This window comes from Acinonyx jubatus, chromosome B3 (genome assembly GCF_027475565.1).
Source record: "Acinonyx jubatus isolate Ajub_Pintada_27869175 chromosome B3, VMU_Ajub_asm_v1.0, whole genome shotgun sequence".
Taxonomy (NCBI): Eukaryota; Metazoa; Chordata; class Mammalia; order Carnivora; family Felidae; genus Acinonyx; species Acinonyx jubatus.
The window spans coordinates 52,360,640-52,376,773 of NC_069386.1; the positions used below are offsets into that span (position 1 = coordinate 52,360,640).

At 34.5% G+C, this 16,134-nt stretch overlaps 1 protein-coding gene across 1 annotated transcript in view; it reads left to right on the top strand.

Annotated features, from left to right (window-relative positions):
• Positions 1-16,134, top strand: part of SPPL2A (signal peptide peptidase like 2A) — a 55,549-nt gene that overhangs the window by 19,377 nt on the left and 20,038 nt on the right. Inside the window, exons 2-10 of the mRNA XM_027067240.2 lie at positions 165-284; positions 600-782; positions 1,515-1,604; positions 2,084-2,217; positions 8,556-8,707; positions 11,909-12,005; positions 12,432-12,533; positions 13,710-13,791; positions 14,329-14,403. Of these exons, the coding sequence (XP_026923041.1) occupies positions 165-284; positions 600-782; positions 1,515-1,604; positions 2,084-2,217; positions 8,556-8,707; positions 11,909-12,005; positions 12,432-12,533; positions 13,710-13,791; positions 14,329-14,403 (1,035 nt within the window). The remainder of the gene's footprint in view (positions 1-164; positions 285-599; positions 783-1,514; positions 1,605-2,083; positions 2,218-8,555; positions 8,708-11,908; positions 12,006-12,431; positions 12,534-13,709; positions 13,792-14,328; positions 14,404-16,134) is intronic.

Consider the following 16,134-nt stretch of genomic DNA (forward strand, 5'->3'; position numbering starts at 1 on the left):
TGCGTATAACTTAAGTGTTTCCTCAAATAAGAAATAAATTCATTGGAAGATCTTCCCTCTTAAGGAAGTACTGTCAAACCTTATGTATAAATAGCATTATTAAAGTGTTTTGTTGTTGGCAAACCAGATTATTACCAGTGTGAAAATTATTGTTCGTGTCCTAGACAGCTGCTCAGGAAGCAATCCTGCATGCGTCTGGAAATGGCAAACCTGTACCGTCTAAGGACTACTGCATGCTCTATAACCCTCATTGGACAGATCTTCCAAGTACCCTAGAAAATGCAGTAAGTAAATCACAGTTAATATTTATTTGTAAACATAGAATTATTGAAAGGCAAGAATGAGTATTATATTTTAGTGTGTGAACTAGCTGTAATATATGATAATTAATTTTTTTTTTTTGCTTTGGCTTACATGTTTTTCTGTCTGTGGGAAAAACAAGTTAGGGAATTTTAAAATACTTAACTCAAAGCCTGGTTGTCATAAAATATTTCTAATTTAAAAGAACCTGGTATTAAACCAATATTGATACTTTGTCACTGAATGCATTTATTATGAAATATGATCTTTATCATGTTAAAGACATTTCGTCTTTTCAGACTTCCATCAGTTTGATGAATCTGACTACCACACCATTGTGCAATCTTTCTGATATTCCACCTGAAGGAATAAAGAGCAAAGCAGTTGTGGTACAGTGGGGAACCTGCCATTTTCTTGAAAAAGCCAGAATTGCAAAAACAGGAGGTGCTGAAGCATTATTGGTTGCCAATAACAGTGTCCTAGTAAGTTGTAAAACTTAAGTAACTCTTGAACTCATGATATCAAATTTCACAGGAATTGAACTATCTTTTTGGTATGTAATTTATGGGCCAAGTTTTGAATAATCCCATTATAGGGTTATTTTAAAATAAATATTCTGGCACTGTTAGGCATTGAATTGGAAAACTTTGTAATTTCTTTTTTTTTTTAATTTTTTTAATGTTTACTTATTTTTTGAGAGAGAGAGAGAGAGTACGAGCAGGGGAGCTGCAGAGAGAGAAGGAGACAGAATCTGAAAGCAGGCTTCAGGCTCTGAGCTGCCAGCACAGAGCCTGACGTGGGGCTTGAACCCACAAGCCGTAATATCATGACCTGAGACGAAGTCAGACGCTTAACCAACTAAGCCACCCCGCGCCCCTGTAATTTCTTTTCTATTCCTAAATTGAGCAAGACTTTGTCCTAACATATTTGTTAGGTACAAACATGTCTGTATATGTGTACACACACACACACACACACACACACACACACACACACACACACACATGATATACCTCCATATAAGTCGGTTTAAGTTTATGCTAAAAGGATTCCAGTTTGAGAACTCTTACTATTATATCAAGAAAGAACATATGAAACTTTGTTTTATAACTAAAAAAAAGATATAATGTTTATATTTAATGGAATAATGTGTATTTTATTCTGTAAATATACTAGTAGCTCATAAGTTTTCATAATATGTTTTTTTCTTTCAGTTTCCTCCCTCAGGGAACAAATCTGAATTTCATGATGTGAAAATAGTGATTGCATTTATAAACTACAAAGATTTTAAAGATATGAAGCAGGTAAATTAGTAATTATGTATTATACAAAGTTTATACATAGTACAATTCTTTACTTTTAACTATTGATAATAAATTTAAATTATATATGCTCCATTTGCTAACAAGAAGCTATAAAGGCCAATCAGGTCTTTATTTGGGAAATGTTTATCTCCCAGTGAGCACAAGGTGCTTCAGAGCCCTGACTTTAGAAAAGATACTGATTTGTTTTGACTTTTTACTAATCTCTGTTATATCCTTTATCGTAGCTTTAAATCCCTGACAAGATGTGATTGTGTGGAACACTGAACTTTCAAGATTTAATAAACCAAAGTATAGCCTCATAGTTAAGAGAATACATTATGTTGTCAAAAATGGTTCTAGTGTTGTGGATTTTGTAACGTTATAGTATCATTTTCAGAGGGAAATGAGAGTATTGCTTCCATAGGCTGTAGTAGAAAGAAAACTAATTCTGATGTTTTAACTGTTATTTTGCCTTTCAGACTCTTGGAGATAACATTACTGTGAAAATGTATTCTCCATCGTGGCCCAACTTTGACTATACTATGGTAGTTATTTTTGTAATTGCTGTGTTCACTGTGGCATTAGGAGGCTATTGGAGTGGACTAATTGAATTGTAAGTTTAACTAAACTTCAGTGTTTTTGTGATAGATGATTAAAAAAATTATTGTTTGATAATCATTTCAATCATGTTAACAACATTTAAAATTTACCTGACCTCAGAATATAGTGCTAATGAGATAAGATTGCAGGTTTGTCCTCCTGTAGGACATTTAACTTTTCACTGAGAAGAAGGGAGTCATAGCTTCCTCTAACCCTTCTGCTGGTAGGATAACATCGAAATTACATCAAAGGCTTTTTAAAATTAAAATGTTTAGTTATCTCTCACAGAAAAGATGAAGATACTTAGTGTCCTAATGTGCCTATTTATTTAGATTGAAAGAAAATAAGCAAGAGAAAGTGGGGCTGGGGGTTTCAGCTCTTCCTGAGTTCAGTCATTACAGTGTGACTTCATCATTCTGTTTAATGCTTTAGGAATTCTAAGGATATGAAGCATGTTCACATTTTACTTAAATATAGAAATTCTAAATGTACATAAAATTTAGATTTTCCTGTTGATTAACAACCTGAAACCAATCTTCTTATAGTTGTGTTTCTTTGGCTCTGGGTTAAAGCAGGCAACATTGTTTAAAAGGATCAGTTCATATTTACAACTCTGAATTTAAAAATGTGCCTCAATCATATTATTTTATGCGTAAAGGACAGTATACTCATCTTGTGAATTGGTCTGTAGGTTCCATTAAAAAGGACTTATTTGCAACTAAATGAAGTTTATTTGTAATTTCTTTTTTTTTTTAACGTTTATTTATTTTGAGAGAGAGAGTGAGCGTGTGTGCACGCACATGTGCTCACATACACTCACATGAGCAGGGGAGGGGCCAAGAGAGGGAGAAAGAGAGCATCTCAAGCAGGCTCTGCACTGTCAGTGCAGAGCCCAACACAGGGCTCAATCCAACAAACCGCGAGATCATGACCTGAGCCAAAATCAAGAGTCAGACGCTCAATCGACTGAGCCACCCAGGCACCCTTTGTCTTATTACTGTGTGATAAGACCCTTTGTCTTATTACTATGATGTATCACACTGATTGATTTCTGAATATTAAACCACCCTTGCATCCTGAACAAAAATCCCAGTTTACTGTGGTTAATGAATTTTTTTTAATTTATTGTTGGATTTGGTTTGCTAATATTTTGTTGAGGATTTTTGCATCTATGTTCATTAGAGATATTGACTTACAGTTCTCTTTTTTTGGGGGGGTGGCTTTATCTGGTTTTGGTACTCCTGGCCTCATAGAATGAGTTTTGAAGCTTTCCTTCCTCTTATTTTTTGGAATAGTTTGAGAAGAATAGATTCTACTCACTTCTCTTTAAATGTTTTGTAGAATTCAGCTGTGAAGCTGTCTGGTCCTGGACTTTTGTTTGTTGGGAGTTTTTTGATTACTGATTCAATTTCATTGCTGGTCCTCAGTCTGTTCAAAGTTTCTATTGCTGTTTCAGTTATGGGAGATTGTATGTTTCTAGGAATTTATCCGTTTCTTCTCAGTTGTCCAATTTGTTGCCATTTAATTTTTTATAATATTCTCTTGTAATTCTTTGTATTTCTGTGGTGTTGGTTGTTATTTCTCCTCTTTCATTTGTGATTTTGTTTGAGTCCTCTCTCTCTCTCTCTCTCTTTTATGAGTTTGGCTAAAGGTTTATCAATTTTGTTGGTCTTTTCAAAGAACCAGCTCCTGGTTTCATTTATCTGTTCTATTGTTTTGTGTTTTTTAATTTCTGTTTCCTTTATTTCTGTTCTTTGTTATTTCCTTCCTTCTGCTGGTTTTGAGTTTCTTTGTTTCTTCTTTTTCTAGCTCCTTTAGGTGTAAGGTTAGGTTATTTGTTTGAGATTTTTTTCTTGCTTCTTCAGATAGGCCTGTATTGCTATAAACTTCCCTGAAAACTTTTTTTGCTGCATCCCAAAGATTTTGTGCCTTTTTGTTTCTATTTTCATTTGTTTCCATGTAATTTTTTATTTCTTGTTTGATTTTTTTGGTTGACCTATTCATTGTTTAGTAGCATATTATTTAACCTCCATGTTAACTTGTGGTCTTTGCAGCTTTTTTCTTGTGGTTGATTTCCAGTTTCATAGCATTGTGGTCAGAAAAGATGCTTGGTATGACTTTTATCTTTTTTAATTATTGAGGCATGTTTTGTGGTCTTATATGTGGTCTGTTGTGGAGAATGTTCCACGTGCACTTGAAAAGAATGTGTATTCTGCTGTTTTAAGATGGAAAGTTCTGAATATATCTGTTAAATCCACCTGGTTCAATGGGTCATTCAAAGTCACCATTTCCTTGTTGATTTCCTGTTTGGATGATCAGTCCTTTGATGTAAGTGGGTTGTTAAAGTTCCCTATTATTATTGTGTTACTATCATTTCTTTCCTTTTTGTTTGTTATTAACTGTTTTATGTATTTGGGTCTTTCCATGTTGGGTGCATAAATACGTACAACTGTTATATCTTCTCATTGGATGGTCCCCTTTATTATTATAGAGTGTCCTTCTTTGTCTCTTGTTACAGCTTTTAAAGTTTGTTTCTAGGGTACCTGGGTGGCTCAATCAGTTATGTGTCTGACTCTGGATTTTGGTTTAGGTCGTGATCTCACAGTCATGGGATTGAGTCCCAGCCCTGGGCATGGAGCCTGCTTGGGATTCCCTCTCTTTATCTGTCTTTCTCTCTTCTTTCTCTCTATCTCTCCCTGCCCCATCCAGCCTCTGCCCCTCCTCCACTCTCTCTCTCAGAATAAATACATTAAAAAATAATAAAGTCTATTTTTTCTGACATAAGTATTGCTACTTCAGCTTTCTTTTCATACCCATGTGATGATAAATGCTTTTCCTTTCTTTCACTTTCAATCTGCATGTGTCTGCAGGTCTGAAATGAGTCTCTTGTTAGGCAGCATACAGATGGCTCTTCTTTTTTTTATCCATTCTGTCACCCTCTATCTTTTGATTGAAACACTTTGTCTATTTACATTCAAAGTAATTATTGATAGATATGTACTTATTGTCATTTTGTTACTCTTTTTATGATTGTTTTTGTGGTTCTTTTCTGTTTCTTTCCTTGCTCTCTTCTCTGACAATTAGTTGGCTTTCTTGGTGAGATACTTAGATTCCTTTCTTTTTATTTATTTTTTTAATTAATTTATTTATTTTGAGAGAGACAGACACAGCGTGAGTGGAGAGGGGCAGAGAGAGAGGGAGACAGAGAATCCCAAGCAGGCTGTGTGCTGGCAGCACAGAACCCAATGTGGGACTTGACCCCATGAAACTATAATACCATGACCCAAGCCAAAACCAAGAGTCAGACACTTAACCGACTGAGCCATCCAGGTGCCCCAGCTTTCTTTTTGTTTTTTGCATATGTTTTACAAGGTTTTTGATTTGTGGTTACCATTAGGTTTATATGTAAATCTGCATATAGCAGTTAGTGTTAACTTGATGGTCACTTACATTTGAACCCATTCTTTACCCCCCACCTCCCGGGTTTTAAGTATATGATAGCATACTTTACATCTTTTGATTTTGTGAGTCCCTTGACTGATTTTTTTGGATATACTTATTTTTTACTGCTTTTGTGCTTCCTACTTTTTTTACTCCCACTTATGGTCTTTCCTTTCCACTCAAAGAGTCCCCTTTAACATTTCTTGTAGAGCAGGTTTGGTGGTGATGAATTCTTTTAACTTTTGTTTGTCTGGGAACTTCCTTATCTCTCCTTCTATTCTGAATTATAGCCTTGCTGGATAGAATATTCTTGGTTGCACATTTTTTCCTTTCAGTACTTTGAATATATCATGCTACCCTTTTCTGGCCTGTATAAGGTTTCTGTTGAAAATTCAGCCTATGCCCTTATGAGGTTTCCCTTGTACATAAATGTTTTCTCTTGCTGCTTTTAAAATTCCCTTTCAAAGAGCGCCTGGGTGGCTCAGTCGGTTAAGCGTCCAGCTTCAGCTCAGGTCACGATCTCATGGTTCATGAGTTCAAGCCCCGCGTCAGGCTCTGTGCTAACAGCTCAGAGCCTGGAGCCTACTTCAGATTCTGTGTCTCCTTCTGTCTCTGCCTCTCTCCTGCTCATGTTCTGTCTCTCTGTGTCTGAAAAATAAATAAACACTAAAAAATTTTTTTTTAATTCTCTCTTTCGAGATTATGGATTTTGAAATTGAGATGGCTGATTCTAAGAGTAAAATAAAGATAGAACTAAGTGTATGTGTGGGTGTGGGTGAGGGGCCTGACCTTATAATACAAGGAAGAGAAGATGAATCAGTGACAAAGGGAAAAATGTTTTGTAAAAAGTAGAATGATTAAGAACATTAGCTCCATTTGCAACAACATGGATGGGCTTTGAACGCACTGTGCTATAAGTAAAATAAGTCAGACAGAGAAAGACAAATACTGTATAATGTCACTGATACGTGGAAGCAAACAAAAAAGGAACTCAGAGACACAGAGAGTCAGATTAATGGTTCCCAGAGGCAGGGAGTGAGGGTGGCAAAATGAATGAGGGTTATCAAAAGGTACAAACTTCTGGTTATAAAATAAGTAACTCTTGGGGATGTGATGTACAGCATGGTGACTATAATTGGTAAGACTGTATTGTGTATTTGAGAGTTGCTAAGAGAGTAGATCTTAAAAGTTCTTATCACAAGAAAAAAAATGTGACTGTGGTGACGGATGTTAACTATACCTATTGTGACCATTTTGTTATGTATGCAAATACCAAGTCATTATGTTGTATACCTGAAACTAATATTATATGTCAATAAGATCTTAATTTTTAAAAATGAACATATGGACTGTCATTTAGCAAGTAAAAAGAGTTAAAAGAGAAGGGGAAAGAGAATAAAACTTAGGAAAGAGAAAATTTACCAGAACAGGAATTCGTAAGTCAGAATTACCTGCCAAATGAAAGATGTACCTTATGCAGAAGGGAAAGATGCCTTGGTTCAGTTTAAAACTGAGAATTAAAGTCTTATTATAATGAAATCATTGGTTCTCAAGCTCCATAAACTCAAGATGGCATGAAAAAAAGCTTAGCTTTTCATTATACATAGCTCTTAAGTTACTTAGGAATATAGTGTTTTAAAAGATGAATTGTTGTATTTTATATGATATAAATCTAGTATATGTTTCCTTTCCAAAAATTGCCTGGTGCTTTTTACTTTGCCATATTTATCTTTTCCTTTAAAGTGTTCTACTGGTTTACTGAATAGGAATATATAAATCTTTCATTGTGATATATATGAATATATATATCTTTCACTGTGATAAAAATAGCTTTAAGTGTATCTGTTTGCAATGACAGATACCAAAGGTTGGCACCTTTTACCACTCAGATACCACTTTTATTGATACTTCTGTTGATACCTTCACATCCAGCTCTACAGTTGCCAGAATGTGCTTGTGTGGCTGTCCCCAGACCCTTTCCCTGCTCTTTTCCCAGGCAGCCTCCCTTGAGTCACAAATACTCAATGTAGTGACCATACTAGTCAACAGTTTTCTAATAAGGAAGTGTATGTTGGTAAATAAGCAGTCTGGCAAGTGGACAATTTGATAGAAGTAAACTTTTTTTAACCTGAAGTTTGTATTGAGCCAGACCTGATGAGAAGGGTCAGGGTGTAAGCAAAGGAAATGAGAGTTTAGTTGATCAGAGCTGAAGGGAGTAGAAGTAAAAAAGTATATAGAGGGCTCCATGTAACTGAGATGAGACAATAAGATGACAGAACAGAGACTGCTCAACAAAGGACACTACTGACGCCTCTTCAACTTTTATCTCTGCTTTTATTAGCTGTGTGGCTTAGCAAGGGTTGTTGCTATGTTAAGGTAGGAGAAAGCTATGTCTTGAACTTCTTTTGAATGCTTTGTAATATCCTGATGAGCACAGAACAGGTATACAGTAAATACTGAGTTGATTGAAAGAAGAATTTAATGTTTACCTGTAAGAGAAGCTAATTTTAGAAGTACTTTACTGTCTGTAACTTGGTAATAAGTATGTTAAAAGAATTGGTTATCAGAAATTTATTACATCAATATAGTTTTCAAATTAGATAGTATAAACATCTACAAACATTAATTTGTTTATGTGATAAATATCATCTGTGTCAATAATTTTGCTTTCAGAAAAGAAAAAAGTGTTGTTTCAGAAGTTAGTGATTAATAATAGATCGTCTCTGGAGCATAGAGCTTATAGGGACCTTTTACTTTCTAGAATAAGTATTTTCTATTTGTTTGGTGTGCAGTTTTTTAAAGTATATTACTTTGTAGTCAGAAACAAATTTAAGTTGGTGTTGGAGGTTAATTTTAAAAATAACTGTACCTGGCAGAAATTTTCTCAAGTTCCTGTGTATGTTTATGCAGGGAGAACATGAAGGCCGTGACAAACACTGAAGATAGAGAAATGAGGAGAAAGAAGGAAGAATATTTAACTTTTAGTCCTCTAACAGTTGTAATATTTGTGGTCATCTGCTGTGTTATGATGGTCTTACTTTATTTCTTCTACAAATGGTTGGGTAAGAAGTCCTATTTTATATTTGCTACTTTCAGCATACAATTTTTTCACTTACTTCACCAGATTTCCTTTAAGGTATTCTACCTGGAAAGCTTAAACAAATAATTAAAAAGTGATACTAACTTTTTAAACTATCAGAAGTGTTAGGATCCCCATTACTCTGGGATAAAAAATACTCAGATTGAAAATATACTACATCTTCAGATAAGAACACTACTTCATGTGACTTGAAAGAATTGCTGTGATCCCTAAGTTTCCCTCTCTGCACATAAAGCTTGATAGCCCAATATCTAAGCAGCACACTAAAACTTTATTATTTGAACTTTATTAAAAGTTTATTAAACTGAATTCGAAGTTTATTCAAATTCCTAATTGATTTGCCTCTGCTCACTCCCAAAGTGTAGTTTGTTCTTTTGTCAGCTTGCAAATCAAGATGTGTTGCTCATATTTTGTTTTGCTTGTATAAACAGTCAGGATTATACTACATCTAAAGACATACAAACATGCAAGGACTTGCCTGTGGTCTAGATAGTAACTGATACCTTTCCTTTAAGAAGGTAGGGATAGGAACTGTATGGTCTTGCCCATCCCCTGGACTATCTTGCTAGTAGCCTGAAAGAATGGAAATTTGCCATCTCTGGCTGATGTACAGCACAAAGAGGAGGGGACCAGGATATAGGGCAGTGTGCCTCATAAGAATTGGCAAAAACCCTTTGTAAAAACTGCTACAGACTGTAGTGCTTATTTAGAGAATATTAGTAAATTTTCTGGACCAGAAAACTGAGGTTAGTTTCAGCTTATTGTCTAATTTCTCCTGTCTACTATGACATATATTTCCAATTAGAAAAAAGAATTATTTCAGGGCGCTTGGGTGGCTCAGTAAGTTGGACATCTGGCTCTTGATTTCAGCTCAGGTCATGAACTTGCGATTTGTGGGATCAGACCTGCACTGAGCATGGAGCCTTCTTGGGATTCTCTCTCCCTGTCTCTCTACCTCCACCATCCCCCACCCCCATAAACATTAAAACATGAAAGAAAAATTAATTATTTCAATGTCACTCCTATTTCAATCTGTTGCTGGGAGAATAGACACTAGGAAAGTTATTTCTATTACATTGTCATTGTGCAGCTTATATTTCTAATTTAATACACAGCCTTCAGTTTGCGTCTGACCCAAAGTCAGTTAATTAGTGATCTTTGAAAAGGGATTCCTCTACCCTATCCTAAAGCATGTTTTCATTTTTGGTGAGAAATTTCTTTAAACTTATTGGTATTTAAAAAGGCTTGTTTATAAATGTAATTTTTTTAATTTTTTAATTATATTTGAGACAGAGAACACGAACAGGGGAGACAGGCAGAGCGGGGGAGAGAGAGAGAGAGCAGCTCCACACTTAGTGTAGAGCCTACCATGGGGCTTAATCCCAGGACCCTGGGATCATAACCTGAGCTGAAATCAAGTCAGACGGTTGAATGACTTAGGCACCCCTATAAATGTAATTTTTAATGTAAGAGGGAGATCGTTAAATCTCATGGTTTATCCCAGGACATGGGATTTAATTATGACTGACTAAATCTATGTGATATTGCAAAATTTATTTTTATTTTGGTTCCTTATGGTTCCTTTTGGCTAAAGTTGCTGCCATTTTTAATATATGAAATGTATCAAATTGTGAGGTTTCCCCTTACCATTTAATGTTAAGTCATGTTCAAGAAAGTAACTAAAGATAGTTATATTAACCATATTCTTTCCCATGCCTAATCATTTTCTTAGTATAGTAGGCATTGAATAAAATACCTAAAACTCTGTTTGGGTCTCAAGAGCATGATTTCTACCTATGTTTTAAAACTTGGGTGGGCAACCTTTGGTGTATGATTTACCAAACATAACTTGGCAATTTTTTACTGTCTTTCTTACTGCTTACATTACCATATATAACTAGTAATAACAAGTAACAAGGAACTAAAAAAGTAATTTGTCCAAGTTCACCAATTAGAAAGGGGCCAATAGTTGAAAACAAGATATCAGAAAATTGGGGAATGGTAGCTATGTTTCTAAAAAAGGAATAGTTTTGCAGACTCGTGAACAAGATCTAAGTTGTCCAGCTACAGAAACAGCAAGATGCCAGGTGATTTTTCAGGCTTTTTTGTGACATTCTAAAGATTCAATAGAAGCTGTATTGGTTAAAAAGAAGAAAGATTGATTTACTGTCTCTAGATTACTCTCTTTCTCACCTACACAGAGTTATAATTTTCTGAAATTTAGTGGAACTTGAAAAATTCAGGTAAAATTTGTATTTCCATTGTGAAATTTTGAGAAAGCTAAGAAAGTGAATATTTTATTTTAAAGTACAATCATTTCTTCCCCTGTTTAGGAATAAGGAGATTAAATGTAATTTTAAATAATTGTCAAATAACTATAACTAATATAGAAAAATAATTGAATTTTAACTACCTTAGTTTCATAGCATAACAGAGTTTGTTTAAATGGATTTGGTTTTACCACAGATCAAGTTATTAGAGATAAATTCCACCGTAGGAAAATATAGATAGCGTGGTTAATGTCTAAGGTAGGTGTCAGTTCTCATCCTTAACCTGCATTTTTAAAAACATTTATACTATAAATAGTATACTATTAATACTATTTTTAAAAACATTTATACTATTTTCATACTATTTAAACTATTATACTATTTATACTATATTTGTACATATACTATGTTTATTTTTTAAAGAGAGAGTAGATCCAAAGCAGGCTTTGCACTGACAGCCCAGAGCCCAATGTGGGGCTCAAACTCACAAGCCCGAGAGATCATGACCTGAGCCAAAGTCAGACATTCAACCACCTGAGCCACCCAGGCACCATATATTGTTTTCTTAATTTGTCCATTCCTTACATTTAAATACTTAGAAATATCTACAACTCACTTTGTAAACATCTTTAACAGACATGTTAGTTTGAATCATTGAATGATAGAAACTGTAGAGACAGCTTCAGCCCTTGAGCAATCCTACCCACTCTTCAATGAAACTCAAGTTGTAAATATTTTCAGTTTAGTAACCTATTCAAATTATAGTATGGTCACTGCATTGAAAGTATCGTGTTTCAGTAAGAAAGCTAAACCTTAATATTGCTTGTATAAATATTTTCTTATCACATTTCCTTTTGTTCTCATATAACTTAGTGTCTTGTTTTTTTTTCTAGTTTATGTTATGATAGCAATTTTCTGCATAGCATCAGCAATGAGTCTGTACAACTGTCTTGCTGCACTAATTCGTAAGATACCCTGTGGACAATGCGCGTATGTATCTCTTACAAGGAATTCTATAACGTTGGTATTTGTAATTTAAAATGATACAGGGAAAAGTAGGAGTGCTGTTTTAAACTTGTGCAATCCAATATACATGTGGCTGTTTAAAGTTAAGTTAATTAAAATTAAATAAATTTAAAAATTCAGTTCCTCAGTCTTGTTAGCCACATTTCAAATGCTAATAACCACATGTAGCTACTATATTGGACAGCACAGATCTGAAACATTTCCATCATCACAGACAGTTCTGTTGAACTGATAAAAGATTTTTTGATGTATCATTTGTTGTACTTAAAACTTAAATTGATATTTTAATAACTTTCTTGTGACTGTGGTTAACATTTGCCATTTCTCATATTACATGAACATTGTAATTCATCTACAGAGTAAACTAACCTATTTTGATCTGTTTTTTAGGATTACATTTCGTGGCAAAAGCATTGAAGTGAGACTTATCTTTCTCTCTGGACTATGCATAGCAATATCTGTTGTTTGGGCTGTATTTAGAAATGAAGATAGGTATGACTACTCAGTGTATTTGCTCTTAGATTAAGAATACATTATTTTATATCTTGCATGATAATTATGCATTTTGGTTAGTATGGATTTTTTTTTTTTGCTTTTATCCCCGAATACCATAGTCTTGAAACAAGCTAAATAAATACTTAAATAAACAGATCTTATGCTAATGGATTCAAGGTCATATAGAGAAGCAAATATGTATTATGATTTAAACATCTAAGCTGAAATAGGCTTCAAAAATATACTTAATTATGGTATACCCACACAAGTACAATGCAGCTGTTAAGGATGAAGATCTCTATGAATTGATTTGCAGTGATTTCCAGGGTGTATTTTTTTTTTTATGGTTATTTATTTATTTATTTTTGAGAGAAAAAGAAAGAAAGCGAAGGAGGTGCAAAGAGAGAGGAGACAGAGAATCCCAAGCAGTCTCCGTGCTGTCAGCACAGAGCCAAGTGTGGGGCTTGAACTCATGAACTGTGAGATCATGACTGGCCCAAATCGGGAGTCGGGATGCTTAACCAACTGAGCCACCCAGGCGCCCCCTAAGGGTGTATTTTTAAGTGAGAAAAGGATATCTAGAGTATGCCATCTTTTATGTAAGAGAGGAAATACACAGATATCTGTCCATTTGCAGGAAGGATAACCAGAAAAAAATTTTAACTTTTTAATGGTTTATTAATAAAATTATTAAAGCCCAGAACCACTTATAGACTAAAATTTGGAAGCAAAGCGTATACAATTTTTGGCAGCTTCAGTTGATAATTATGCATATCAATTCCTTGTAGAGTCTGTTACATAGATCTTATTTCCTTTAGATTGTAGCTCTCTGGATGTATATTAACACTAATATCCTTTGTTTTGAGCTACCTTTCTAAAAGGGACCTGTGTATAAGTTCAAAGGTTAAAGATAAGTATGCACTATATCTGATATATATTCTGAGGTAGCCTTTCAACTTTTTCTTAGTATAGTGGTATTCGTTATTCTAGGACAGTAAACTGATAAATATGGAGCATATGAGAGGTTTTTTGGTCATTATAATTGCTGTTTAGTAATCAAATAGTCAAATCATAGCAATTGAATGATACCACTTTAGTGATCTATTTCTTTTGAAAAGTCCCATCTAAAAATAACTACATAAACTAATTAAAGTTAACTTCTTTTGATTTTAGGTGGGCTTGGATTTTACAGGATATCTTGGGGATTGCTTTCTGTCTGAATTTAATTAAAACACTGAAGTTACCCAACTTCAAGGTAAAGTATACTACTTTGCTAGCTAAAATAATTTTTTCTTTTTAAAAAAACTTTATTAATGTATTACATATAATAAAATGCACCCATTGTAAGTGTACAGTTTATTAAAGTTTTGTAAATGAATGATTTTGTAGCCACCGTCTTAATTATACAACATTTCTCATCTCTTCAAAAGCTCTCTTCTGCCCCTTTGCTATCAGTCCTAATAACCAGCCTCAGCCAACCACTGATTTGGTAGCTAAAATATTTTTAATCATTTGTATAATATATCAGTTTCACAAAATCCTTATAGACAAAATATCAACAAAGAGCATTTCTTTGACTTAGTGATTCATTTTTTTTAAAGAATAGGATAAAGAAGATAAAATTTTTAATGTGATAGGCAGAATAAAAGTATAAATAATAATAACTGTTAAATACCTTTCAAAAACTAGTGTTCAAATGTAATTTCACGTGTTTATTTGTACTTGCAAAATAGTATAATCTCTTAATTTAGATATTGAAAATTTGACCTTTACATGTTTCTTTTTTCAACAGTCATGTGTGATACTGCTAGGCCTTCTCCTCCTCTATGATGTATTTTTTGTTTTCATAACACCATTCATCACAAAGGTATGAGAAACATGCTAAAAGATGAGAATCTTAAACCTGCTCTTAGATTGTTGATTTTGCAGGTATTTACCATTGAATGCATTCTAATTCTCTTTCAAAAAATTGTCATTGAAATTGGCCTTTTACTAGGGGATTTTTTTAAGCCTTTAAGTTATTCTACTAAAGAAAAGTATCTCCTGGCTAATCATGAGAACACAAATTTTCTTCCTACTCATTTTAAAGTAACTTTTCTTATTATAAAACAATAAATGTTTGCCATAGATAATATAAACAGCAAAAAGAATGAAAATGTGTCATTGCTGCTTTCCTTTCTGTACCCCTAATTTGAGACTAAGAAAGAGCACCTAATGTGAGGCTCTGTAACCTTGTTACCCTGGCAGGTCACTCAGCACTTTGTGCTTCTGTTTCCTAATCCGTTCCATGAGGGAGTGTTGGCTAGCATTCCAGCCTTCCTCTTCCGTCAGTAGAATTCTTTTGGGCAGAACTGACAGAACCCACTGTAACCTTTCTATATCAGAAAGGACCCCTCCTCTATCCAAAGCCCCTCCTCTATCCACCAGAGGCCAGGGTGGGGCTGGGCCTCAGGAGAAACTAGATCCAGGGGCATATACTCTCCGTTTCCACTTCTGTCCATTTGTTCACTGTCGTAGACTGGCTTTTTCTATGAGGTTAGAATCGGCAGCTGACAGCTCCTGGTTCACCTAAACCAGCCCTGCCGCTAGCTCTTCCATAAAATGGCATTGCTGTTCCCAGAATAAGGGAGAGGTGTTGGGTGAGTGTGATAGTCCTTCATTACTTGTCATGATTTTCTGCCTTATCTCAATTCCTATCTTGTGAGTATTTTATTGCTCAGTTCTCCCAATTTCCCCATTTTATGTTGAGTCTTATTTTGTAACTTTATATCATCTCTTTATCCTTTGTCATTCTCACATATTCAGTATCTGATATTATACTCACTATGTTTTTTCCCATTAGTTCTTTATTCTTTAGCCCCTGTCATCTGTGAAATCACTGTAAAATTGCACTTTTACTATTTGCTATAATAGCATAAATATGTGGCACAAACATGTGCCCTGTTGGGAGCTAAAATGCAAGTAGGTAGTAAACATAGTTAACTGCCCCAAATTAGAGCTAACTGGACCATTTTAACTAGAATCTTTCTGTGCCTTAATGATGAGCCATTTGACTCAGTGACTTTGTTGAGCAAAAGTAACCTTTTTAAAGCACAGAATTAGTATTATGGATTATAACAAAAAATGTCAATGAAAGCATTGTTTTAACATTTATTTATTTTTGAGAGAGGGAGAGAGACAGAGCATGAGGGAAGGGCAGAAAGAGGGAGACAGAGAATCCCAAGCAGGCTCTGCACTGCCAGCACAGAGCCCAGTGTGGGGCTTGAACCCATGAACCATTAGATCATTACCTGAGCTGAAACCAAGAGTTGGACACTTAACTAACTGAGCCATCCAGGCACCCGAAAGCATTTTTTTAAGTTCTATCTATAGCTGTCCCATCTTGTATCAATTTATTCGGTTCAAAAAAATGTTTTTGTAAGTCACTCTAAAGGGGTCTCTTAATGAAAGTAAAGCATTTTCTGTACAAAGCCATTCTCATAAATTAGCAGATAATCCTAGCATATGACACGTTTATTACACAGTGGATATAGATATGAACTGTAACTAAACCCTTAAAATTTTTTTCCATTCAGTTTTAATACTGGAGTCTCAGAAT